At 49.4% G+C, this 26,957-nt stretch overlaps 2 protein-coding genes across 3 annotated transcripts in view; one reads left to right on the forward strand and one right to left on the reverse strand.

Annotated features, from left to right (window-relative positions):
- Positions 1-1,899: 1,899 nt before the first annotated feature.
- LOC135825290 (protein disulfide-isomerase 2-like) lies at positions 1,900-16,117 on the forward strand. Its single transcript, XM_065338026.1, has 11 exons — positions 1,900-2,253; positions 2,624-2,821; positions 4,470-4,652; positions 6,823-7,025; positions 7,372-7,497; positions 7,900-7,977; positions 12,660-12,785; positions 13,699-13,819; positions 14,180-14,361; positions 14,865-15,006; positions 15,449-16,117. The coding sequence occupies exons 1-11, from the start codon at positions 2,070-2,072 to the stop codon at positions 15,556-15,558; spliced, it is 1,653 nt and encodes a 550-aa protein (XP_065194098.1). The 5' UTR covers positions 1,900-2,069; the 3' UTR covers positions 15,559-16,117.
- A 761-nt stretch (positions 16,118-16,878) lies between these two features.
- LOC135825289 (uncharacterized) overlaps positions 16,879-26,957 on the reverse strand; it is a 37,271-nt gene continuing 27,192 nt past the window's right edge. For both annotated transcript variants that reach the window (XM_065338025.1, XM_065338024.1), the window contains exons 21-25: positions 23,479-24,124; positions 22,141-22,277; positions 21,115-21,269; positions 20,107-20,479; positions 16,879-19,442 (exon numbers count right to left, since the gene is read on the reverse strand). In XM_065338025.1, the coding sequence (XP_065194097.1) occupies positions 19,428-19,442; positions 20,107-20,479; positions 21,115-21,269; positions 22,141-22,277; positions 23,479-24,124 (1,326 nt within the window). In that variant the 3' untranslated portion in view covers positions 16,879-19,427. The remainder of the gene's footprint in view (positions 19,443-20,106; positions 20,480-21,114; positions 21,270-22,140; positions 22,278-23,478; positions 24,125-26,957) is intronic.

The following is a 26,957-nucleotide window of genomic DNA, read 5'->3' on the forward strand; positions in this document are numbered from 1 at the left end:
TACAGCTCAGTTTTCAGAATCTGCATGTCTGGGTTGGAGAGTGTTTACGACCCATGGAAAGCACAGCTGAGACCAGGGAGTAGTATTGTACTACTCCCTGGCTGAGACTAAGATCGCTGAATCAGCTCAGATAAGAAGCCCTGAATTGTGCTCAGCTCAGATCAGACTCAGGCTGACTCAGTGCAGTGCTGAGGGCTTTGGTGGGCAGTTTGGGCCCCATGGCTGCTGGCACCACTTCACTCAAGCCGTGCAATCACCATGTACTGGCATTTCGCTACTATTCATCATGATAATGCTCAGCTCCCTTTGCAAATACGTGTAGTTGAAATGCACTGTCTACACCCTCAGGTGTACTTCAGTCAAAGATATACAGCTAGCTAGGGCAGACCCAGTGGCCACTGCACTGAGTACTCTAGATCTATACTCATACCAAGAGTATTATTATATCCCCTGCCCCTGGTTATACTCTTGGTAAATACTATTAATAGTCTCACTTTGTTTTCAGCACTGCCTTCTTCCAGAGAGTGATGACTTGCTGCGGGAAATCTCTCACAACCAAGTGCCCCATTGTCGGCATTGGGCTAGGGGGCGAACCTCTCCCGCCGCTAGGCGCTGCATCTGCCACTTGTCCCAGGCATCATGATTGGTGGCGGATTGGCACGTTGAGCGAAACTATCTACTTCCCTGACCTGTGGGCCCTGCACTGTCGACATGTCCACGTTTCTACAGAGTGCATCCGGTGGAAACGCGGATGTGCGAGCTTTACTTTGGATATTAAATTTTGGATTCTTCCTGAGTCCTAGACTGGAGCGAACCTTCCATTTCAAAAATGTAATATTTGACTGAAATCCGGAGATGGCCTGATCGACATGCACCCATGGAGTAGTACCGTAGTGCGATAAGAACATTCCACTACCCTGCCGGCCGTTTCTCTGCCTACAACGTATGCCCAGTAAAATAAGGCAGGATAGGACGGTTTCTCTGGAGGACAAAGTCAGTTTTTACTTTTTAGTCAAAGCATCTGCCACCGAACTAACTTCGGCGAAAGCAAAATATATAATTGTACAGTGTACAGTTCCTGACAGTAGAAGTGAGGATCGATTGCACAACATGACATAGCATTAGCAGCAAAATTATTGTGTTGATGGCTAAAATGTTGGTCCGGAATAACCTGAAGCAGGGAGTCGTAAAATACCGGTATTGCACGACTCCCTGACCTGAAGTGAAGCCATGATGAAGGCTGACGAACCGGACCCGTTCCGGCGGTCCTGCATTGTACAGTGCTGGCAACTGAAATCCGACCCCCTGAGCTGTGGGTTCACATTCTAGCAGCCTCTGTTTCGTAGTTTTACCATCCCGGCCGTGTTGGGTCTTTGCGATGTGAGCGCACCGCTCAGGGGATCTGGACGGTTGGACAGTACAGTCTGTTATTGTGGAGTTCCGAAAACAGGCTTTCGGAACAGAAATACGGCTTGGTGGCAGTGGCCATGGTAGCAGCCTAGCCATAATAATTATCTGGAAATACTAGTAGCATTAGCCATTACTAATTCTACATTGGACTGTGTGCATGCTAGCAAGAAGTAAAGCAGGCGTCGCGTGAGCCGAAAACTTTACTTCGAGAATTCGACCTGTCAAACGTGCCGCCTGACTTGTAAATCGTGTGCATACTTTTGTAGTCGCACTGAAAAATTATGACTTGTTTTGGCCGTTCCGCTGGTGTCTTGTGTGGTGATACACAGTCACTGATAGTCGCACTCTCGATACAGATAGACCAACAAGCTTCACAAGGTCACGACTCACGGCACAGACACTTGACAGAAGTAGCTAGCTGCTGACGTGTATGACATGGCAGCCCAACTAGACTCCGTAAATCTACGCGTACTCGACAAGCTAGGCAAAAGAAGGCTCGATCGATTTGTGTTGCTAGCGCCCCCAATGAGAACCTTCCACGAATGAAGTCCTCCTGGGTATTTCCTGGCTAGATGCATTGTTCTCAGCGCTGAAAAGCGTAGGTCAGAATAGCCAGTTCTTGCATTGATCAGGCAGTTCGTTAGATCAATTTTTTAGAAATGGCAAGCAGCTATCGTCTTCTCTTGTCTCTGGTCGTCCTGTTAGTGTGCTTCCACGGCTCGCTAAGTGAAGGCGAAGCAGAGACAGCAGCCGAGCCAGAAATAATTAGTGATGTGCTCGTTTTGACGGACGAGAATTTTGACGAGGCCATCAAGGACAATGAGAATATACTGGTAGAGTTCTGTAAGTCTATCCTCTCTCACGCTGCTTGCCGCGCACCTGCGTTGCATGCAGGCTGGACCATGACATTTTGAGAATGCTCATTTTTGTGCTCCGTGTTTTGGGCGTGCTATTTCCGTCGTCACAGCTTGTTCATTCGGCTGCCTTTTTTTAGTTTTTTGTTGTTGCGGATTTGTTTTTTACGACGCACCCTGCTTCATCAGTGTGCGAGGGAACAGGCGCAGAAGTGGTATGCTGCACAAGGTGTTCTGAAACTTCTAGTGTAACAGTGGTCCTCTGTTGCGTATGATTGTATTATTGTTTGTGCGGACGTGTATGTCCACGCGTTCACGCGTTTGTATTTGACCTTGCGTGTGCGTGTACATGTTCCTAGATGCCCCATGGTGCGGGCACTGCAAGGCGCTGGAACCGGAGTATGAAGCCGCTGCGAAGAAGCTGCGAGAAGAGGGGAGTGCCATTCGCCTGGCCAAGTTGGACGGAACTGCGCACAAGAAGGCGGTGGAGCGATTCAGTTTGAAAGGATATCCGACGATCAAATTCTTCAGCAGTGGCGAAGAAACGGAGTATTCAGGTGAGTAGAGCAGGGGAACATGTCGAGGTTTTAGAATTTTAGTAACACTGAATCTGGAGTCGTCTATTTCACTAACTAACGTGATGTTATTTGCAGCACTGTCGACCGGTACGGCGGTTGCCACTTCTCCGGGCGAATCCATGAAATCTGTGCACAAACTGATTCCTGTGATTACATGTAGTCGTAAAGACACCCCATTGTTCGACGGTGTGACGCCCCGTGTACTCGGTCAGTTACCCACCGGGCGGCGTCGATTTCCTGCCTGCTTCTGCGAGGTAGAACTGGGTGGTGAGCGATGACAATGTTGTGTGAAAGGCTGAAAGCAACATCAGAAATCATCACGGCCTGAGATTGAGAGTCGCTCTTACCAAGTTTACCGCTACTGCTGGTTCTTCGCCATGCCATGCCATGTCGATTGAATGAGGCTTTGTCAGTTGTCACGTAGAGATCAAGCGATCAGTAGCGTTTCTCGACATTTTTTTAGCGTCAATGTTTTCTTGTACTGGATTTTTGTCCACTTGTGTGTAGTTGCTCACAAAATCATTGTTGCAAACAAGAAAAGGCTAGAAAGTTAGTAGAGATACATCATTCCCTCCTGCAGCATGCTAGCAGGCCGCTTACTTCTCAGTGGTGTAGGTTGAAACATAAGTACTGTTCCAAACAGTAGCGCTCTGCGCAGTGGAGTCTGGGTGTGTTGGCAGCACTGTGTATTGCACTCCATCATGGCAGGAGGAGTGCCACGTGGCACAGCTGCAGCAGCACCGCCTGTGCCATTATGTAGACATACATGACTGTACAATCATGATTGTACAGTCATGTATTGCACTTCCTGTAGCACTCTCTTCATGAAATCCTGCACCTGTGCATTGTAGCATACGGATTTTGTCTGCTAACCCTACTGCAAATGATATGCGAATACTGCACCCTATGCAGCACGATACACCCTATGCATGACACCATATGTGCACTCATACACACTGTAACATGTGTAGGGACCAAGGCAATACTCCCTGTTTGTCTAGCGTAGGGAAGCTACTTTGCCTGCACCCTGCAGTACACAAACATGTGTGCCATTGCTACTCACTCTCTGGCCTGTCGCACAGAAACACTTCAATGCAATAGCTATAAGTTACAGTTCAGTGTGTGTAGTCATTGGACCAGGATTCTGCTGCAGTGCATGTTCGGTGGAGTAGCAGCACTGTGCAGAACAGTTGCCATAGTGATGAGGATCGTTCTACGCATAAATCTTCACTTAGAGAGCCATTGCTGGATGTTGCTACTTCGAAGTAGAAGATAAGTCGAATCAGCAAACTGATACAAAATCCATACGGCGGACAGATCCGTGAATTATTCTTCTCTTTCTTATCTATACAACACATGCTACAGGCAGAGGGCACACATTTGGATTGGATTGGTTTATTTAGAGTCGAAGAACAAACAGGCAGTGTTGCCTTAGTAGTACATGAGATTGACTATAGGCACACGAATATAATTTGAAACTCATCATTGTGTTTGTGTGTGTGTTGGTGGTGTTGCTTGTGTTTGTGTTTGTGTGTGTGTGTGCGTGCGTGTGTGTGTGTGTGCGCGCGTGCGTGTGTGCGTGTGCGTGTTGGTGTTGTTGGTGTTGTTGTTTGTGTCTGACGGCTAGGTGGCCGTACATCCAAGTCTATCATTGCCTGGCTAAGCAAGAGAACGGGACCACCTGCCGTTGCTCTGCCTGACGTGGATGCTGCCAAGACGTTTGTCGGCGATCGCAGTGTGGCCATCATTGGCTTCTTCCCCGACGAGACGACGGAGCAGGCGCGGGGATTCCTGAAGTCTGCGCAAGATGGTCAGTGGCACATGTGTGCGTATGTGTGTGTGTGTATGTGTGTATGTGTGTGTGTGTGTGTGTGTGTGTGTGTGTGTGTGTGTGTGTGTGTGTGTGTGTGTGTGTGTGTGTGTGTGTGTGTGTGTGTACATGGTGTATGTGTGTGTGTGGAGGGGGGGGGGGGGGGGGTCGGTTCTGTTAACCTAGACATGCCCTCTTGAAATCAATCCTCCTGAATCCCCTCTCCGGACTGCCGTGGCTGAATGGCCTCATACCAACAGATGGTGACATTCAAAATATGTACGCACAGACAAGAAAGAATAAACCTCTAACCGCCACATGATTCCAGAGATGAAAAATGAATCTTTTTTGACGCATTGTTTTTGGTACGAACGTTGCATGTTTCGTCCTCTGATAGGTGGCTGGAGATGCTCTTTACTCTCCATTCAGTCAACTATCCATCACCGTGTCATCAGCTGATTGAGCAAGCTGTTGTTCAGTGTAGTGTTGCAATTCGTGTTGACAGGTTGTGCGCTGTTGGACAGGCGGCTGTCAACGTTGAAAACAACGTACAGATAGCTGGCGGTCTGTGCACCTGCCAATGCTCCATGACACCTGTGTGGCCATCAAATTGATCAATGAGATGAATGAGAACTGTCGATGACATCAGTTTTCAAACGAACGCACTTTTCAGTAGAGACACGGTGCAATCGTTTTGCTACGCGGTCGCGTGTATGTGTGTGTGTGTGTGTGTGTGTGTGTGTGTGTGTGTGTGTGTGTGTGTGTGTGTGTGCGTGCGTGTGTGTGTGTTAGTGTGTGTGTTAGCAATCGCGTCATGTTCCTCACTTCTCCGGAACTCGACGTCAGGTTGCACCAGGAGAGAGTGGAGAACCAGTTGCCCCGCCATCATCATCTTTAGCCCGAATTTTCACCTATTTCACCAAGTTCCTACCTACCCACCATATATTTTTTATTTGTGCTGCCCTTCCGCATCCCCCCTCCCCTCTCCCCCCCCCCCTCCCCTCTCTCTCCTCCCCCTCCCCTCTCTCCCCTCCCCCTCTCCTCTCCCTCCTCCATCTCTCCCCCTCCACCTCCCCTCTCTCTCCTCCACCTCCTCTCTCCTCCACCTCCTCTCTCCTCCACCTCCCCTCTCTCTCCTCCCCCCTGCCCTCTCTCCCCACTCTCCCCTCCCCTCTTCCCCCTTTCCCCTCCTCTCTCTCTCTCTCTCTCTCTCTCTCTCTCTCTCTCTCTCTCTCTCTCTCTCTCTCTCTCTCTCTCTCTCTCTCTCTCTCTCTCTCTCTCTCTCTCTTCTCTCTCTAAAAAGTTATGTAAGTGGTCATGCCAACCTGCAGATCTAGTACATACTGTAGAGGGGACGGCTCGATACTGGGACGCTTTGACAGCCAAATTTGTATAGACCCAAACCGATCATCAGCGTTGATTTTTCACTCGAAATATGTTTGTGGAAGGAAACTGGCATGTTGAAGTTTGCTCTGGGGCCAGAGTCAATCGAACTGAGCCACTCCTTTGTGTTGACCCATTGCCTCCAAGTTGCCCAATTTTTCGCTTCAAAAAAGTTCAAATCAGAGGTGGCTCCAAACCGGACACGTTTTAGAGTGCACGTCAAATTCACTCTGGGTCTGAAATTAGGTAATTGCTATCGCTCCACGACGGCCAGTACAGAGTAACAATAAGCCTTGTGTGCGCTTCCATTAGTTTTGATTGGTATGCGGTGCTTTATTGGCGAGAGGCGAGCCGCTGTTTACCTGCGACAAGAAGTTGATTTTTCGAAAGTCGTAAAACTCAAGTCGCAGTGCGAAGCAACACGTCAAAAACTCACCTGCTTGATATGGCGCTTCTGGTCATCGCAGAGCCATGAAATTTTGGCTCGGAGTATAACACATCGTAGTCTCACTGTGACATATGTTTTCTAATAAAAATACCAAGAGAGAAAGTGAATATTGAGTCCGTTCCGGTTTGCAACCTATGTCCTATTTGAAACCGTCCCCTCTACATGAGCTCACACAGCCAATCTCTATAAACACCCGTATCAGTGCGTCAGTTAGCCTGTCAGTCAACCCCTGTACGTGTTTGTGTGCACGTGTGTGTGTGTGTGTGTGTGTGTGTGTGTGTGTGTGTGTGTGTGTGTGCGTGCACGCTCGTGTGTGCGTATATTTCTACGTATCTTCAGCTCCTGACGATTTGCGCTACGGCTTGACAGGTACGAGCGACGTAGCCAAGGAGTACGGGATTGAGTCTGAGTTTGGTATTGTGGCGGTGCGTACGTTTGATGAGCCACAGGTGCAATATGATCAAGACAACTATACGGCAGAGGCTATCTCAGCGTTTGCACGCCTAAGCTCCATGCCCTATGTCATCGAATTCTCGCAAGATGTGAGTAGCCGTTGTTGCTGCTGCTGATCCTGCTGCTGCTGTTGTTGTTTGAAATCTTTATTCTCACTATAGCAAGTGGCCAATAAGAGGTTGTTATTGTTGCTGTTGTCGTCGTCGTCCTCGTCGTCGTCGCCTGTGTGTGTGTGTGTGTGTGTGTGTGTGTGTGTGTGTGTGTGTGTGTGTGTGCGTGTGTGTGTGCGTGTGTGTGCATATGTGTATGTACACATGCATGTGCATAATTATTATGTTTGTGTAACCTTTCCCCGGCTTCCTTTGTCATTTCTGTAGCTTTCTTTGATCCTGGCTGACACATTTGCACTCGTTCTCTGCCTTTGCTTCTCTCTAGAACGCTGCCAAGATCTTCAGCGGCGTCACCAAGCGTCAGTTCCTCTACTTTGGTTCCAAGCAGTCAGAGGACTACGAGTCTCATGTGGCAGTGCTACTGGAACAGGCTAAGAAACACAAAGGAGAGGTAAGCTGATCGGCAAGTGACAAGATTTAACTTTGTCTTCGCCAGGTATATGTACTTCAAAGAACGTATACATCTGGTAGCGTACGATTCCTACATTGTCGCTGGGGTCACCACCTCTGTTTAGGTACACTTGTGCCGAGTAATTTTGATGACTGGACCCTGTGTTTGGTCTGCATATACTCGTACGTGTTGTGTTTGCTGTAACACCGGCACTTTAACTCTATGTGTATGTGTGTGTGTGTGCGTGTGCGTGTGCGTGTGCGTGTGTGTGTGTGTGTGTGTGTGTGTGTGTGTGTGTAAGCGGGTGTATGTGTATGCGTGCACGTGTGTGTGTGTGTGTGTGTGTGTGTGTGTGTGTGTGTGTGTGTGTGTGTGTATGTGTGCACGTGTGTGTGTGTACAGATGTTGTTTGTCACGTTCAATACGGATGAGGAGGAGAATGTCAAGATCCTCGACGTGTTTGGCTTGTCCAACACCTCAGTAAGTTGCTGTAACATGATTGCACATTGCTTGTAATCAAAGGGTCTAGGGGCATCACCAGACAAAGTTTCACGTTTAAAATTTGACCAGAACCAGTTACCTTTTCTAAACTGGAACCCAAATATGGATTTAGATACAAACAGCACACAAAATCTATCTTTTTGGCCATTATCCGAAAAGTGATGAACTGGATTTAGCGGGTTTGGCATACCAGCCCATTACATCTTACCATGTGTTGTTCCAGTACACTGGAAGACGTTTGAGGGAGAGCAGCCTAGGGCGATGCGAAATCGAATAATCTCCGTATGCTCATTCGGTGGAGGGAGTTGAAAACAGGAAACGTTTGAAGAAAATTGACTGTCACGACCACGACTCGAAAACTCCTTAGCAAGAGTACATAACTCTCGAGAGTGTGCAGCTCTGCATAGGGTCTTGGTCGAGCGTAATCGGATCTTTGCGTCATAATACCGTACACATCTGAGGGGAACCTGGGGAGTCGTGGGTACTCTCGGATCAAAAGCAACGACACCCTGCCTGGAGACCGGCCTTACGCTGGTGTGGAGTGTACGCATGACATCAGAAGATCCGATTACGCTCGACCAAGACCCTATGCAGAGCTGGATCAGGCGTTGCTCACTCTTGGGGGGGGGGGGGGGGTTATGTACTCTTGCTTTTAGCGATAGTAGTTATTCTGTTGTTTTCGAGTGTTGTAGATCACGTGGAGCACTTTGCACTGCTGCTGTTCCTGTCCATGTGTGCCTGTGTGGTCTGTGTGTTGCGCACATCTGCACAGCACACGCACAGTCAGTGCATTCACGGAGCCGCGGGAGACAGTGGTTTACAGCTGTGTTCACTCAAGGCACACTACACTCTGTTCGAGTACTCGAGTCATTTGTGCTTGTTTTGAAACGTGCCGCAGCACACACGCACGCGCTTGCTTGTGGGACAGCACCCTTCCAACAGGTGGTGTTTGGGTGGTTTAATACCTTCACAGTACATTGAACCCTGTCTAAGTCGACCACTTTGAAGGGACCTTCCAGATCCAGCTGTAGCCTCCGTGAACATGTGGTCTCCTTATCCAGTGTCATTTCACTGAGAATAACATCCCTTGGTCCTAGACCCTGCCGGTAGTTGTAGAGGTTTTCTCTGAGGACAGGTGGTCGCCTTGACAGGATTCACTGTATTAGTAGTAGTATGTTAGTAGGGTGACACATCTGCCGCAAGTGACTGCACTAGGCCCTAGCTCCTGTCTGAGAACCCACCTCTGGTGCAGAAAAAGCCAGACCGTCAGCATGAAACACACAAGGGCATAGCTGGTGCCCCTTTTTTGGGGGTGTACCTGCACCAGGGGGGGGGGGGGCATGTACCTGCACCGGGGGGGGGGGGGGTGCATGTACCTGCGCCCATTCCGCGTCGATACTGTAGCTTTGCTATCGTCAGAGTTGAACCAAATTGATCCTGGCACAAGTTTTCATTAGTTGACGTTTGACGTCATCGTACGTATACGGCAAGCCTATTCGGATGGCCGAAGTAGAGATGGCATGGCGTGGGGCAACTGTTACCAACCGTACTCTGCACAGCTTTCGGGTACAAGGTTATCATGCGTGTTGTTCAAACTGATAGAAATGTCTTTGCAATCCAGCCATCAGGTACTACATGGGCTTGTAGTCAATCTGCGGGGACAGAACTGTTTCGTCCTTTGTGGACTCATCAGCGCAGCACCGAGAGAAACGAGACCGGACCACCGTGCTGTGCTTGTAATGAATAGATTCTTGGTTGGACGGGCAAGCTTACTAACACTCGAAGCACAGACGCCATATTTATAGTTTCGACTAGGTCTAGGGCCACCGCTTTAGGAGCTGCATCTGCGCCTTGATCCTTGAAGGGTGGTGGCCTTCCTACAGATGCGGAACGTCCGGCTTCCAGCCGAGTCTCACGCGAACCGTGAAAAAAATTAGGTCTTTCATACCATTACTTTTCAAGTCCGATACAGTGGTGATTGAAGCCGCAGCGAACAAGTCCTTATTTTAAATTCGGCGCTTTGGCAGTCAGAGCAGTGACAACGTTGTGGCGCCTAAGAAAATGTTCTTGCATTGCAAAGACGTTTCTAGCAGTTGCGATAACACGTATGATGACCCCATAGCAGGATTTCTCGGCTACTGAGCCAGTGATAAAATTAATGTAAAAAAGGAGAAGAAACACTCTTTTTTGTAACAGGATTTCTATTCCATTCCAAAAGCACTGTCCAAGCGCTTACTAAAGCAGCGAACTGAGGCGGCTAACAACTGAAAGGGGACAGGGATGGCAGGTATCAACACTCAGACACGCTCACCGGGCTGAAACACAACGCTCCTTGCCTTGCCATGCTCCGGCGCAAGCTCTGAGCTTTCCTTGCTGGAGAGGACTTGCGTGCCCATCTTGGCTGGCGGTGATTTCCGAGGCCTGGCATAGATTAGCCGTGTCAGCGCGAGGCGGTATATCCGAACCTTTCATGCATGTTCGCCGGCTGGGTACTAGAGTCAGTGTATCCCAGCCTTCGGTGCACCGGCTTTTGGCCAGAGGGACGGTTCCTTGCCCGCGTAGCTCCGCGGCATCCAGAGCTTGTGAGGAACTAGTGTAGTGTCTACCAACTTGCACGTGTCTGAAGCGCGTTGGACTTACACCAGAAAGTGTCACAAGCCGGCAGCACTAGCAGAGGAATACAAGCTCTTAGGTCTTCATATCTCTTTACTTCACAATTCCACACAGAACGGAAAGAGAAGCATGGGGTTCTACAGGGCAGAGAGCGGAGCTTGGCTGGGGTTGAGGGTAGGGAAAGCAGTAGGACAACAGGACTAGAAACAGTGTGGGAGAAAAAGTGGATCTAAGGAGCGAGCAACAGTTACACAACACGAACAACAGTTGCGCAACGGGAGCAACAGTTACGCAACAGGACTGTCATCTAAAACTGTGTAGGGAGAGGAAGGTGAATTGTAGGTCGCGCCGCAGTGTGCGTGATGGATACCGGGAAACACATCTGTTCCAAGACGCATGTGGATAGACGCTAGCACTACCACACACTGTTGTTTTGTGTTGTTGGAGTTCAGATGCACTACGCCGCTGTACTGTACACGTCGAGGCAGCATCGCTTCCGACGCGTCCTTGTGTTGTGCACGTAAAGGTCTGTGGAGGCCCCTGGGCAGATTGCCGAATCTGTAGAATGCCATTGTTTGCTTTTGCTGTGACTAAATGGCTGGTCAATCTCTCAGCAGCATCGCCACACAGTTGTCTTGGAGACGTAGTCAAAACATCAGCCACCGTTGCTGTCAGAAACTTCGTTATCTGCTCCTGTGTACATATGAACCTTCGAAACTTGGTGGCCGTTGTGATATGTGAATGTTTTTGTGTTAATATACACAACAGTAACAGAGTGATCGGCCTGCAGCTCTCTTCTGAGGACTGTCCCTTGCCAGGCACACCACTGGCCGTCGTCTCCATACTATATCTATTCATGTGGATAGGTATAGATCCTAAAGTATCCCTGCTATTTTAGGAATACAGAACAGGAGACACAGACTCTGCTCGCAGCGCCAATTTGTGTGTAGATTGGGATCGGCGATGAGTTCGCTGCTTCCCAAGTAGCCGTGCGGTGCGATAGATACATGTACAGTGCGTGCTGCTTGCTACGGGCCTTCCCCGGGGTGAGCGATGGGACATTGAGAGCCTTGTGCATGGAGTGTATAAGTACTAGAACACCTATTGCAGCGGAAAGACTGTCGAACTGCGGGGTGCAAGTAATGCAGCCCGACTTGCCAATCACTGCGGATTCCGGAATACCTTCGCAGCAAGTGCAATTGTTCTGCAATGCTTGAACCACACATTTGCCACATTCACACCAGGACGTATTGCCAACGCGATTGGCGCGTGGCCAGCAGTCCTCTAAGCAAGCAGCAGGGTCTGTAATTTCGGCAGCGGACGCTGTAGCTTCGTCAGCATTTACACCCACTTGCTGAGTGTGCTCATCACCTCCTACTGACCTCAATACACTCAGGCTCCTATGCGTGGGCCAGGACATCATCACTAGCGTCCAACTTGCTCTCCTCGGAGCCACGGTCGTCTCATGACATGGGACTAGACCTAAAGCCTAAGAGAGACTACTTGCTCCGCACTCACCATCTCCCGGTCCTCGGTGTACTCTGCCTCTTTTCCGCGTATGCCAGGACATTATCACTGGGGTGTCCACACTGTCCAGCCCACTCTCCCTGTCGTCAATGTATCTCCTTGACCTACAGTCTGAATCGTCTCCGCTCATACGGTGGTACTGCTTCCGCCTAGTACACGCACAACGTCACTTTCTTTCCTATTAATTTTGACTTTGGTGCAAGTAGAAGTTCGGAGCTGCATGAGCTCATTGATCTCCTTGACGACTTGAGTCCATGTCGCCATGGCTCCATGTTGCCATGGCGACGCCAACACCGGGTAAAAGTGATATTTGAATATTTCAGTTGTGTCTACCCACGGTCCCAGCCATTGGAAGAAGGCGAGACAAACACCATTCAACTCTGCTTGTGTCCCAATATCAAACATATCTGATTTGGGTTTATCAGGGTTTTACTTTTAGTTTTTTTTTAAGTAGGGTGAATTTTCCCTTTAACCAATGGAGGCGTGCATGCACGCACACATTGCTATGGTTTTGCCTGCAGGTTCCTGCCGTGCGTATCATTGAGCTGGCAGCGCGTGACATGAAGAAGTATCAGCCAGAGACTGGCGAGATCACCGCTGATGTCATCGCTCCGTTCATTGAAGGCGTCAATGACGGTTCAATCAAGGTAATGCTGGTAACGGTGTTGGCAGCAGCAAACTGGTGGCGTGTGTGTGTTGACTAGTGTGATCTCATTCTGGGACAGGTCGGGTGGTGTGTGTTGACTAGTGTGATCTCATTCTGGGACAGGCCGGGTCAATCACGCATGCACCAACACACATGCACACACTCTCTTCCCCATCTCTCTCCCCATCTCTCTCCCCATCTCTCTCCCCATCTCTCTCCCCATCTCTCTCCCCATCTCTCTCCCCATCTCTCTCCCCATCTCTCTCACTCACGCACTACAGTATACACGTGTAGTTTTAATTACACAATGATGCAGACAGCCAGACTGTTTCGGCCATTGAGGCCTCATCAGTGCAACTCCGAGCTTAAAATAGGATTGAACTGTCAGCCATGGCTACGAAAACCACAGACTTTAGGACAGCTCAATGTACTAGCGCTGAGAGTGCTCAGACTACCAGAAGTAGCGGGCAAAGCATAAAGCTAACCAGCGCAAGTGCGTCCTATTGAGAGTATCTATTGTAGCTTTATTTAAATTCACTGTGCACATGCAGGTACAGTACAACCTGGTTTAAGAGACCACCCCCGGACGGTGCAAGCAAAAGCGGTCGTTAAAGCCAGGTGGTCTTTAGAACCAGGTCCCACAGTGTCTGTGTAGCACTGTCGATGCATGGAAAAACGGTCGTTAAGAGCAGGTGGTCGCTAAACTCAGAGGTCGCTTACACCAGGTTTTACTGTATTGGTAATCTGTGCTTGGTAGAATCCCACTCGGCCTGTTCCGTGTTCAGCGCATCATTCTTCGGCAGCCGACAGCACTGCACGGAGAGGTGTTGCATGTATGTGTACTTTGAAGTACAGTAAGCATGTTGAAGTAAGCATGTTGATTCTACACCACTTTGTACTGTGTACTGCTGCAGCAATCGTTGAAATCCGAGGAGATCCCGGAGGATTGGGACGCCAAGCCTGTCAAGCAAATCGTCGGCAAGAACTTCAACGACGTTATCATCAATAACGAGAAGCATGCGCTCATCCAATTTTGTAAGTTCAGCCCTCACTGCCCATACTTTAGAGCGGGGAAGGGGTTTCTGACGTTTTTAGCTTGCGATTTCAGAACGGCATGACACAAGCGAATGTTAGAATTATGAATGAAATTGATTATAATTATGATGTCCATCGCGAACGTCGCGGAATTACTGGTCATTGGAGTTTTCTCCCATAGTGGTCAATGATGTCATCATGATGATTGTCCTGGTGGTCAATGATGTCATCATATCTATTGCCATGGTGGTCAATAATGTCATCATGGTGATTGTCTTGGTGGACAGTGATGTCATCATGGTTATTGCAATGGTGGGCGATGATGTCATTCCAGTGGTCATGTGATTGTGTTGATTACAGATGCACCATGGTGTGGACACTGTAAGAAACTGATGCCGGTGTGGGACGAAGTTGGAGAGTATTTTGATGGTCGTGATGACCATGTCGTTGGTAAGATGGATGCCACCGCAAACGAAGTGGAGGGTTTGAAAATCGAGAGCTTCCCAACCATCTACTATTTCCTTCCCAATGGCAAATCTAGGGTAAGTGAAGGCTGTGTGTGTGTGTGTGTGTGCACATGTGTGTGTGTTTGTTTGTGTGCGTGCGTGTGTGTGTGTGTGTGTGTGTGTGCGTGTGTGTGTGTGTGTGCGTGTGTGTGTGTGCGTGTGCCTATGTATATAGCAGTTCACATCCAAAACATGACCATACAGGACAGCCATGTTGGTTCCAAACTCCACTCACGGCACCCAACCCCTGCATCTATGGGTCACATGACGTCGGCCATGTTGGTTCCACTGTCCACATGTCATAATCACTTTCTACAGGAATGCAGTCACGTATAGCAAAGATGCTTAAACCACTGGATACACGACTGTCAACTTGTTACAGAGATACTGGAGCACTCAACATGTCCACCGTTGTGTTCGCTATGTTCCTCAGTGGCTTCTTTCTTCTTCTCACTTTTGTTCTTCTGTCTTCTTCTTCTCTCACCTTCTAATGTCTTCTTTCCTCTTTCCCCACCACCCACCACCACCTACTGCCTCAGCCTATCAAATACACCGGAAAGCGTGAGCTGGAGGCGCTACTTGTGTTTGCCGAGGGTGGTGGACGTGACGGTGGAAGACCCGATCACCCGTTCCCAGTACCAGCCAAGCCAAAGCCAGAGCCAGCCGACTTTGAGGCCGAAGGTACGTGTGAACGCCGATACGAGCAGGACGTGTGTGTGTGTGTGTGTGCGTGTGCTTGTGTGTGTGTGCGTGCGTGTGTGTGTGCATGTGTGTGTGTATGTCTGGGTGTTGGTGGGTGTGCTCTTTCCTGGGCTCCTTCTCCCTGAGTTTCCCACTCTGGCCTATGTACTATACTCTTGGTTCAAGCTTACATCTAGGATTGCATGGTACGATCGTGTAGAGGGAAATTTCCCATGAAAACATGAATTTTCCTTTTGGATTTGAAAGTATAAAAATAATAGCATGGAACCACCCCGGCCACTTGCCCCTGTAGCCTAAGTGCTCCCGATGACCACCATCAGTATGTGTGTGTGTGTGTGTTTGTGTGTGTGTGTGTGCATGCGTGCGCTTGTGTGTTCGTGTGTGCGTGTACATGTGTGCTGAAATTATATTCTATCTTCAGATGAAGAGGATCTTCCTCTTGAGGAGACGGAGGAAGAGAAGGAAATCCTGGCTGAAGCAGAGCAGGCGGCAGCGGAGGCCGAGGAAATGCCAGCAAAAGAGGAGCTGTAGACAGCTGTGGATATTGTGATGCTCCAGTACTAGTAGATATGGAGTCTATACGTTTGCACGCACACACGCACGCCAGCGCCCGTGTGTGCGTGTGCATGTACTTGTCGAGCTGTGTGTCGGCTTAGCGCAGCATAGCTCTGCCTTGGCGTGCACAGCGCGGATAAGCTTCTCCCTCAGCTTCAGCAGTGCTTGCTGCAATCATTGCAATGTAGCTGCTGCTGCTGCTGTGTGTGTGGTGTCTTCGCTTTACCTCTCGTATCACACTGGGCCAGGCAGCAGCTGTGGATCGACCGCCACTTGTAGCTGCGCCGGGCTGTTTGGTGGCCGGGCTGTTTGGTGGCTGCTGCTGACACAGACACGATGATCAAATCCATGCCTATAGATAATAATAATAATTATTATTACGTGTTTTAGTGTTTCTTGGTTGCTCTGGGTACCGAGATCTGACTTATCAAGATGTCTTTCATTGTAGAGATTGAATTTTATTCCTAGTGCAATTGACAATGTTAGCTTTTGCGCTGCCGTAGACCAATATTAATGATTTTTGCTGCGACTTGAACTGAAAAATCCCCAGCTGCCCCCCCCCCCCCCCACACACACACAAGGCCAACGGTAGCAATAGCACTGCGACTACCCGAGTACCCGCCGGATTGCAAACCTGAAGAGAGCACATGAACACTGGGAGTGTGCAGCTCCCATCGATGGCTGTCACGGCGAAATTCCGGTCGATTGCTGTCACGGCGAAATTCCGGGACTACACTGTAGATCATTTTTAGTGAAGATTCAAGCAGGTCTCTTTCTGCACAACTGCAGCTCAGTTGTACGCACTACGCCACTTTCCGCGTCGGATCTGCACCGACTATGATAATGTAAACACGGAATTTCGCCGCGAGAGACACCCATGCAGAGTTTTCAAAGTCCTGCACAGTCCTGCACAGTCTTGGTTTCATGCAGTGTTGCGAACATGAAACCCATGCAGCAGCAGTACACCATGGTAGAGATCTACACGATGCTGCTCACTTCAACCATGCGGATCAGTCCAGAGTAATACTAGTACAGTGTACCAAGAGTCCATAACCCGCAGAGTTTCTCAACTATTACTTCACTGCATGTTCAGATCTGGGACGGCGGAATCCGTGTTGCACGTCGGAGAGTGAATCATGAGTAGGGGAAGTGTGACTGTTTGGGTTGACGGAATGACGCAAGTCCGACCCAAAAAATGACGTACATCACGGACCCCATCCCAGTTGTGCACTCCGGGGATTATGGACTCTTTCTAGTAAACATATCATCCTGCTCACGTCAACCACCGTATGCGTATCGGTTGTGTTAATTTGGCTGTTTGTAAACAGAGGAATGTGGTGTTGGTGTGTATAGGATGAGTATGAAAACAAACGGAATAGCGGTTAGACGAAGAGTGATGATACAGGTTAAAACAATGAAGTCAGAAGCGACTGCAGAAATCAACAGAAAGGACAGCAGCAGCATCGGTGGCTAGGCATGGCCACCGTGTTGCGGGATGAAGCGTTGTCGGGGACGACCGGGCATGTGAGAGTCGGGACAATGTGTGCGTGCGGGCGGACTGGGGGAACAACGCTTGCGGACTATGGCAGAGCGGCGGCGCATATTGTACACGGGAAGACGGCGCGGAGGGATGCTTCACACTAGGAGCGGGTAGATACGGACGGAATAAACAAATCCGCCAGTGGAGTCGGTGCATGCATGGACAAAAATCAAGATAAAATTAAAATGCAACCAAATCGGAAGCAAAATGTGAACATAATAATAATAAGTGGTTTAACGTTATCATCCGTATGACTGGTTCAGATGCTTCTAACTATAATACCGGTACTCTACGTCTGACAGGCATGACACGGCATGCTTGTACTATCAACACACACTACTAAGTTAGCTTCTTAAACAAGAGAAGAACAAACGCAACAACATAAAGAGAGAGAGAGAGAGAGAGAGAGAGAGACGGCAGAAGACAAAAGTGGCAGGAATGATTACGTGCAACAACAAAAAAAGAAAAAAAAGGAAAAGGACTCTGCTGGCAAACGCGAGGAATATTATTAGACGGACAACTGTACTACTACTACTGCATGCAACAACACCACACACGGATACACGGATACGAGAACAAACTACACACCACACCAGAGCCAGCAAAGGCCGGTGGGCGGATTCGGACCAAAAACGAAAATTCTATAGAACGCGTAAAAAAAGAAGAAGAAGAAGAAGAAGTAACAATCACTCCTCCTCTTCTCCTCACTTTAAGAAGAAGAAGCGCAAGAAAAAAACACAACACGGTCTACCTATGCGTTACTCTAGCACGTCTACTAGAAACAAAGTGAACAAAACACAGGGTTTGGTCTATGAGAGGAGAGGAAAGTCGGTCCCTTGTAGCTAGAAAGAGAAGTCACGATTGGGATAAAGCCATTGGAACATACACGCACACACGCACAAGACGTTTTTCTGCTGCCTGGTCGTTTCTATATATATATATATGGCTCCCGGGGCAGCACCGGAAAGCACAGCTGGGAAAGGTTGATAAGTCGGTTTGGCCGCCGCACCACACGCCTGTACACGCGTAATGGCACACTCTAATGCTCGAATGTGAGCAAAATTGCAAGAAAAAAAGGTCGTTGGGTGTGTCTGCAATATCAAGCAGCAGCGGTAGCGGAAGGGAGTCGGAACTAGACCGGAATGTCAGGTACAATATTACGGTGGTGAGTCCGGCGGAGAAGAAGACGGTGAGAACAAGCAGCAGCAGCAGCAGCAGCCACTGACTGTGACATACGACTGGCTAGAGCAGGCTGGATCAGTTGGAAAAACCCCCGAAGGTGTCCATGCTCATTGAGTGTTGCTAGTGCAGGTAGCAACCACTGACTGGGACAGATGGCTGGCTAGAGCAGGCTGGTTGATCAGTTAGAAACAAAGGAGTCCATGTTCATTGAGAGTTGGTAGTGCAGGTATGATAACAGGTCCCAAGCAGGACGGGTTTGGAACACGACACGGCAAGCTATTTACTATCGTCAACGTTACTGCTGCAAAGGACTCAATCCAATAGAGCGATGGAACAGGGAACTGAGCGGAATCCGCACGTCACGCTAACCATCGACATAGTACCGTAATGGTGCAACTGGTAACTGAGAGGGACACACACATGTCACATGCACCAACAGCACTGTACTGGTGACACTGGCAACGGAGCACAACAAACGAGCACAACAAACGAGTAGCTACACTCACTCACTCACACACACACACACACACACACACACACACACACACACACACCTCACACAGAGTAGCTACACTCACATGGGAAACAGCGGGACGTCGAGTATGAGGAGACAGAGATCGGAAAACCGGCAACTGACAAACTTCACCCAGCAACCGTTGGATGAACCGTTGCACATGAATCGACACGGCATTCCGCAGTCAGCATCGTACCATTGGAATTGGGTGCATCTGACTGGCTATAGCACACGCCAAACAACTGCCATTGCTGAACACACAAGTACAAGCAGCACACACACAGGACTGTGTGCAAGGCTGCTGAACACAGGAACACAGACACACTCTCATGACGAGCACATGAAACAGACGCGTGCTGCTGGTAGCATGACGACACGACGGGGAGCGCTTGGAACATCAAACGGACTACAAAGTGACGTGTGTTACGTGTGCAGAGAGGAGAGTATGGCGAGGCAGTGCTGTGACGGCACATGTCCTTACTGCTGCTGCTGCTGGTGATGGTGGGTGAAGAGGAACGGTGGATTGATTACAAATGTACACAGTGGAGAGAGAGAGAGAGCGAGAGAGAGAGAGTCATAGTGCACCTGCTGTTTGAAAGAGCATGCTCCTCAGCCAAACAAATGCTGTACGGAAAACAGGATCAGGCACACAGACAGACAGACACACACACACACAGTCACAAGAAATTGGAATTTAGATGGAGAATGATACAGAGAGAGAGAGAGAGAGAGAGAGAGAGAGAGAGAGAGAGAGAGAGAGAGAGAGAGAGAGAGAGAGAGACAAATAGGTCAAATTAACAGTTACATCCGCAACACACGGAGAAACGGAACAAACACCGTTATGAATAGCATTCAGTGAAGTCACCTGCTGCATATACATGGCCAAGTTGCAGGAAATCATTCGGAACTACGTGAAGCTCAAAGTCAACCTAAACCACCACTGCCGTGGACTGATTGAAATCCGATGGCATGAGCGGGACCGGTGCCCTTACTCCTTTTAGCGCGTACATGCACTGTAGCTCACATACACACTGCCAACATGGACCAGCAGTGCTCGCGGCTGCAAGGCCAACGCTCCGCAGCCACTTGAATTCTCAACGGATTTCACGGTTCACAACAGTAGTAGTACTAGTACTCTGCATGTCCAGCGCAATGGCGTGCAATTCAACATGACGATGATATGGTGGCCATGTTTAGCCACGTCGCAAATGCAAACAAATCATCCAGAACCCACCCCTCTGCAAAAAAAGGCCAGATAAACACACCGGGAACAAAGAAGACACCATACCTTCATAGTTCTCCTGCGCAAAGCTGGACGGAATGCGGAGGAGGACGAGTCCAACTGCGCCTCCTCTGGATTCGATGGATCATCATCGCACATTGCATGGCGTCGCAAGGGCTCGGTGTTGGTTAGCTCTGCGCTAGGTTGGTCTGCACTTACGCCAGGTGTTTCACTGGCCGCTGCTGCGGAGGATCTTACAGGCGCTGCTGCTGATGCTGCAGCCGGGGCACTGCTAGGAGCAGCAGCCGTAGCAGCAGCATTGTCCGTCGTGGACTCGTCCGATTGTGGGCCACGGTCCAGTATGGTGGGACAGGGTGTGCCACTGGCACTGCTGCTTGGGCCTGTCCCGCTGCCACCACTGCCGCCGCTTAGACCCAGCCTGTACGTGTGGACATATGCACATAGACATTCACATATACACACACAGTAGCAACACGCATACACCCACACACACCCACACACACACAGGTGGGAAAGACAGATATTATACAAGCATCCAATCATGCACACACAAACCCTAACAACCACAACCACCACCACCACCACCACCACCACCACCACCACCTACACACCCTGATCTCATATTGCTACCAATGGCATGGAGTAACACACCATTAAGAGGCCAAAATGTACGCGCGCGTGTGTGTGTGTGAGAGAGAGAGAGAGAGAGAGAGAGAGAGAGAGAGAGAGAGAGAGACAGAGAGACAGAGAGAGAGAAAGATAAAGATACTTCCTCCGGAAACAAAAACTTCGTGACTTTTTTCACTAATTTTAGCTGCTGTTCTGTCGCATTCTCTCTCTCTCTCTCTCTCTCTCTCTCTCTCTCTCTCTCTCTCTCTCTCTCTCTCTCTCTCTCTCTCTCTCTCTCTCTCTCTCTCTCTGCTGTGCTTATTGTGCCCGTGTGTGTGTGTGTGTGTGTGTGTGTGCGCTGTGGCCCCCCCCCCCCTCTCTACCCTTCTTTGGCTAGAGCCCTGTACATGCATGTGTACATGTGTACAAGGTGGTAAGTCTCACCGCTGAGCAAGGCTCTGGAAAGGAGAGGCTGAGCGAGCAGAAGACTCTCCTCCACTGTGCCTTCCACGATGCGAGTGATTTCGAGAAGGGCCCCAGCTGCTCCTTCGTGACGAGAAACGATTAGTAAACTTGAACATTGACGACTCAGAGTTAGGCTGTAAGGAAAGATGAGCACGCACGCGTGCACATACACACACAGACACATCCGTGTACACACACATACCCCCCACACGCACACACACATAGACACGTGCGTGCGCACACACACACATGCGCGTGCGCACACACACACACACACACACGCCGACACATACACAACACGTGTTGAAACAAAGCCACAATCGAGGTTTAGCTAGCACGTCCATCCACACGTGGCAGAACGAATGCTGTATGACCTGCCCAGGTTGCCCGTCGGGCGCAATGCAGCCCAAGACCTGCGGACACTGGGATGTTCTGCTGGTTGGAGGCGCAACTCACGCTCATGCGATCGGATTTCATCCAGCAGGACTGTAGAAATTGTACATACAGTCAAATTTGCTAGTAACGACAGCGGATATAACGACAATTCGCGAATAACGACAGCATTTCCATGCCCAGAGCAAAGTCCAAATCTAGATGTAAAACATACAATGAGACTTCGGGCATAAGGACACTTTTCTGATGCCCCGCCTAGTGTCGTTGTACGCACAGTTCACTGTAAGTAAAATGCTGCTCAGAGGTAAAGCACTAGCCTAGGGTATACACTGTCTGTGCAAGTAGTTGTGATCGAGCGGCGTCCTCGGTACAGTGGAGAGAGAGAGAGAGAGAGAGAGAGAGAGAGAGATGCTGTGGACATCACAGAGGTTAATCAGCGCACATTATTTCGACCTGACGCGCTATTTCACGTGTCAAATGGGTCGAAATTCGGCGTGCATTCGACGTGAGATGCAGCTCTCTCACGTTGTTTTCAAACGCGCGAGCAGAACGTTTGCGTCAAAAGACGTAACGTGCAGCTTAACCTCTTCACTAACATACTAGAGCACTCACCCGTTCTCGTCCTGGGTCACGCTCCTCGTCCGTGGACAGCGCCTCATTGGACGCCGTGGGCTTCTTCGGCAGCAGTCTTCTGAACCTGCCAGGGTTGCTTGGTGACAGATCACCACTACTCTTGGAGCAGATATTACCTGAAAGGGAGAGAGAGAGGGAGAGAGAAATAGAGAGAGAGAGAGAAACAGCACCATGGGGAACAAGAGAAATACAGTCAATGAAACTGATGCAGCACAGTACAGGTTTTTTTTCCTCTACAAAATCCACATTATCGCCAGACACTGGGGTGAATAATGGAGTGAGGCAGTGGACAACACCGGGGGTTTCAAATTGTTCATCTTATAACGAGTAATATCTACTATCCGGACTTGCATGTACGCGTTTCAGGTGTCAGGGGATTTTAGATGGTTGTCTACTAATGAGGTTTGTCGTGTAACCGATGTTGTACTAACGACAGGGAATCATTTATTTTATTTACTCTTGACTCTTGTAGTACTCGAGCACTTTTATGTGGGGCAGTGCCTTTGCTGTTTGCGTTGTGCAGAGCTTTAATACCGACTTGTCAGTTTGAGCACTCTGGCAAGGTATGTTTGGGCCTGGTTTAAATCTGGCTTTGGAAATTTTATTTTTCATTGTTATCAGGTTCGGTCTCAGCACCATCTGTGCTGCGCTGATGAGTCCACAAAGGACGAAACAGTTCTGTCCGCAGATTGAGTAATTTTTGGCATAGCAATTTTGCTACACAAAATCAAACTTGAACAGCAATTCGAAAATGTTGCGTAGCAATTTTCTTCAACACTTGACAACATTGTCATTCCGGAGAGCTGATCAGCGTGCAAGCTCAGACCACAAGTACACTGTAACAGCTTAGTTGCAAACCTAGCCTGGTGCCAGGATGCATGTATGCATAGCTCAGCACTTCCGAAGTGTTATGCATTGAGAGAAGGAGAAGAGAGAGAGAGAGAGAGAGAGAGAGAGAGAGAGAGAGAGAGAGAGAGAGAGAGAGAGAGAGAGAGAGAGAGAGAAGGAGAGAGAGAGAAGTAGAAAGAGAGAGAGAGAGAGAGAGAGAGAGAGAGAGAGAGAGAGAGAGAGAGAGAGAGAGAGAGAGAAGGAGAAAGAGAGAGAGAGAGAGAGAGAGAGAGAGAGAGAGAGAGAGAGCGAAGGAGAAAGAGAGAGAAGGAGAAAGAAAGATAGATAGATAAAGAAAGATAGAGAGAGACAGACAGACAGATAGAGAGATAGAGAGATGCCCAAAAGAAGGCTGGTAGCAGCAGCAGCAGTGGTGGCGGTGTCACTTAAGCAATGGCGGTGGCAGCAGACAACAGACAACAGACCTACCTGTACTTCTGCTCTGGGGAATAACAGAGGAGCAAGCAGCACTGGAGCTATGAGTGGAAGCACCCGCACTGGAGATGGAGCACCTAGCTGTTGATCTGTTGACGACCTCCTCTTCTTCCTCGGGTAGATCGGTGCCACTGAGCAGGAGAAGGTCCTTGTTGTTGGCGTTGACGATGGACAGACGCGGCACGCTCGCACCGCTGCGCGCACTCGGACTGGTGCTGATGCTGGTACTGCTGCTGCACCGGCCCTCAGTGTTCGAGTGTGACTCCTTGGCTTCGAGTGACGTCACTGAGCAAGCGGTGGTGGTGGAGACACGACGAGAAGAATCCCCCGCGACCACCGGTGCTGTTGACGCTGGTGCTGATACTGTGGATGTTGCTGCGGATGATGATGCCACGGCTGCTTGTACGTCACCATCACGCCCGCCGCAGTCCGTCGTCATCAAGCTCTCGATGGGCAGGGAGAAGAGCAAGTGGTTGTTGCTGTTGGTGGAGGTGTGGGTGAGCTGTGACGGTGGCGGTGCCTGCTGGGCGTGGCCGATGCTGTTGGAGCTGGCCATGGTGGAGATTGGCGCCGAGGATACGGGTGCCGAGCGCACAGACTTGACCGGATTGGTCAGGTTGTCCACAAGATTGGATAGGCCCTGCGGGACACAGGCATGCACAATGGCACACACACACACACGCACGCACGCACACACGATCATAGTACCGAAAACAATATGCGTTTCGAGTCTGTGGACGTTGGGAAGTTCTACGTGATCCCTGGTCTATTCAACTCTCCATCGCTGCCTTGACCTGCTCAGCTCAACAGCAGCTCAGATCAGCAATGGCACGTGCGAGTGTGCGTACATCGGTCCTGCCCCAAAGGCACCAGGAACAGGCAGCCCAGGAGCAAAATCCAACTAATCTTGCTTTCCAGTCACCAGTGCTACGAGTCCCTGCATATCATCAAGAGTACATAACTCCCAAGAGTGTGCAGCACCAGCTGTGGCGACTGCGACGGCAGAACTTCACATCACGTGACAAACGCGTGTACATTATTTGCAATCTGGGCATGATAGATACAGGGTTGTACGCAACCCAGCTTTGGGTACAACTCTCTTGCGGTCACTTTGTACTGTGTGCCAGCGTAAACTTTCGCACTATGTCACGTGATGTGAAGTTCTGATGTGGCGGGCACCGTCGACTGCGTGTCGTCCTTCGTTTTTCATCTAGCTGTTGTCTGGTTGTACTTCTCTAGTTGTTCAGTTCGTTGCTTGTTGCTGTGTTGTTTGAGTTTGGCTGTTGTGCTTCTCGTAGTTGTGGAATTGGCTGTAGTAGATCGTAGCCTGCGTGACCGTGGTAATATCCAACGACCTGACCTGCTCGCGACATTGATTGGCACCCGTGTTACCTGGGGGACTGGCGTAAATACATAGGCTATGTACATGAAGGCAACACTCGGGTAAATCGATTGTTAGTACAGTTCTGTAGTACAACGTCAATAATTCGTATTGCATCACTGTACTCTCGTCACGTCTTACTTTGTAGCTGATTCCAGGCTTGTGTAGCAGTTAGCCGAGTTCTAGTGTCCCAGCTTCCATAATGATTCTGATGAAGGACTCCATTCTACTTGAAGTAGCTTCGAAGGGATTCTTCATTGCCTATTCTTGGTGCATTTGTTGGCATGGCTGTGATTCCGTAGCAAGGATCAAGCTGATAGCGGATGCTAGGGCAGCTCTTTGTATGACTTGCTTCAAGAGCCATCCACGGCATCTACCTGTCCCGGCAACAAGTATCTTTGGATGAGAGCAGGATTAGTTTCAAAGGCTGCCGACATGCCATGAAGGTCTACATCAAAAACAAGCCCACCAAGTGGAAAATCAAGTGCTTGGCTCCGCGAGAGTCTGATAAAGTGATTCCAAGTACATCTGGAACTTTTGAGATATACACCGGTCAGCAGGCAGAAGCAAGCCGGCCCAGGGGACTCACGGCCGTGTCATGTCATTGTTCCAGCCACTGCTGAGTCAAGGATAGTCTTTTAAATTACGACACCAGCCAGTCCCTAGCCGAAGCAATGCTAGAACAATGGCAGCTGACAGGCATAGCTTATAGTGATCGTACTGGGTTTCCTGTACCGTTGAAGAATACCAAACAGTTAGGCTGGTGCAGAAATCGTTGCTACATACTCTTCGTGTGGAATGCCGATGTGATGTATGTTCAGTGGCTGGACAACCGTGTTGTGACATTGCTGAACACAAAACATCAAGCTTCTGCCAGAAACGATGCTAAGAGGGCGGTCAGGGCAGTTGGTCAATGGCAACAACAACCAGTTCAAAAGTCCAGCGGCCATCGCAGATGACAATACGATACGCATACGGGTGGCGTTGGTGGCCTTCTCCGCTTTGCCTCAACCTACATTGTACAAGCACTCCGTCGTTCCATGAACAACTGGAAGTGCAGCTTCTTCCACCTAGTCCAACATGCTCCCTAATGGTGTGCAGACTCCACGGTAGTCACAGTTCGTGTTTTACAAAGTTATACACCACTACCCGAAAACGGTCTCTCGGTTACAAATTCTTCCAGAGAAGATGGGCCTGGCCAGAAAATGAGGATTTTCGGCCCCTTTCCTAAACGCACTTTTTCCACATTGTTTTTTTATATGCGGACAAGATTTACATGATACCTTGGCCAATGATTGAGGCAGAGATCTGAAATTTGCTACGCAGAGGCATTAACGTTCTAGAATACAGGCATTTTTCTTTGGACTCTCACAATGTTGTGGGGTGAGTTTTAGGCGGTTTCGAAACAGTGAATATTTGGGGGGGGGGGGAATCTTGTCAAATGCTGGATTCGAACCCGCACCCCCTGTCAAATGGACAAACAAAACGAGCTCTGTAGGCTTGCAGCCAGTACATCACCCCGTAGAAAGCCACACGTATCGTTCTCACTAGGCAAAGCCCGATTTTGCCAGGGAAACTTCGATATTTTGCCGCAAAATTTTGCTCGCTCATCGTCGATATTTTGCTTTCATTTTGCCAGGTCACTCGATATTTTGCTCCCTTTTTCCTCCAATGCAAGGCCAAATTTGGGTCACGTGTAGGAAAACTGACCGAAAGTGGGTCACGTGTTGGCAAAAATGAGAAAAAAATGAGTCACGTGTTGGCAAAAATGTACGAAAATGAGTCACAAGCACCGTATAAGTGTAAAATCTCCCAATTTCCAGCGAACAGACCGATATTTTGCTTCGTTTTGCCAGCAAATTCTCTCGTCAAAATTCTTCGATATTCTGCCAGCAGAATTGCTAGCAAAATCGGGCTATGTCTAGTTCTCACGTGCCCACCACCTTCCCGGTGCAGCCTTCATGACCGGCACACATGCACTGGTGTTTGCAATGCTCATCTTGCCACTACCGTAAAGTACCGCCAGAGCGCCCCGTCTCGCGAGAGCGCCCCACCTTGATTTTACAGCCAGAGGAAGGGAAATCGTATGGCA

The sequence above is a fragment of the Sycon ciliatum genome, chromosome 9 (genome assembly GCF_964019385.1).
Source record: "Sycon ciliatum chromosome 9, ocSycCili1.1, whole genome shotgun sequence".
Classification (NCBI taxonomy): domain Eukaryota; kingdom Metazoa; phylum Porifera; class Calcarea; order Leucosolenida; family Sycettidae; genus Sycon; species Sycon ciliatum.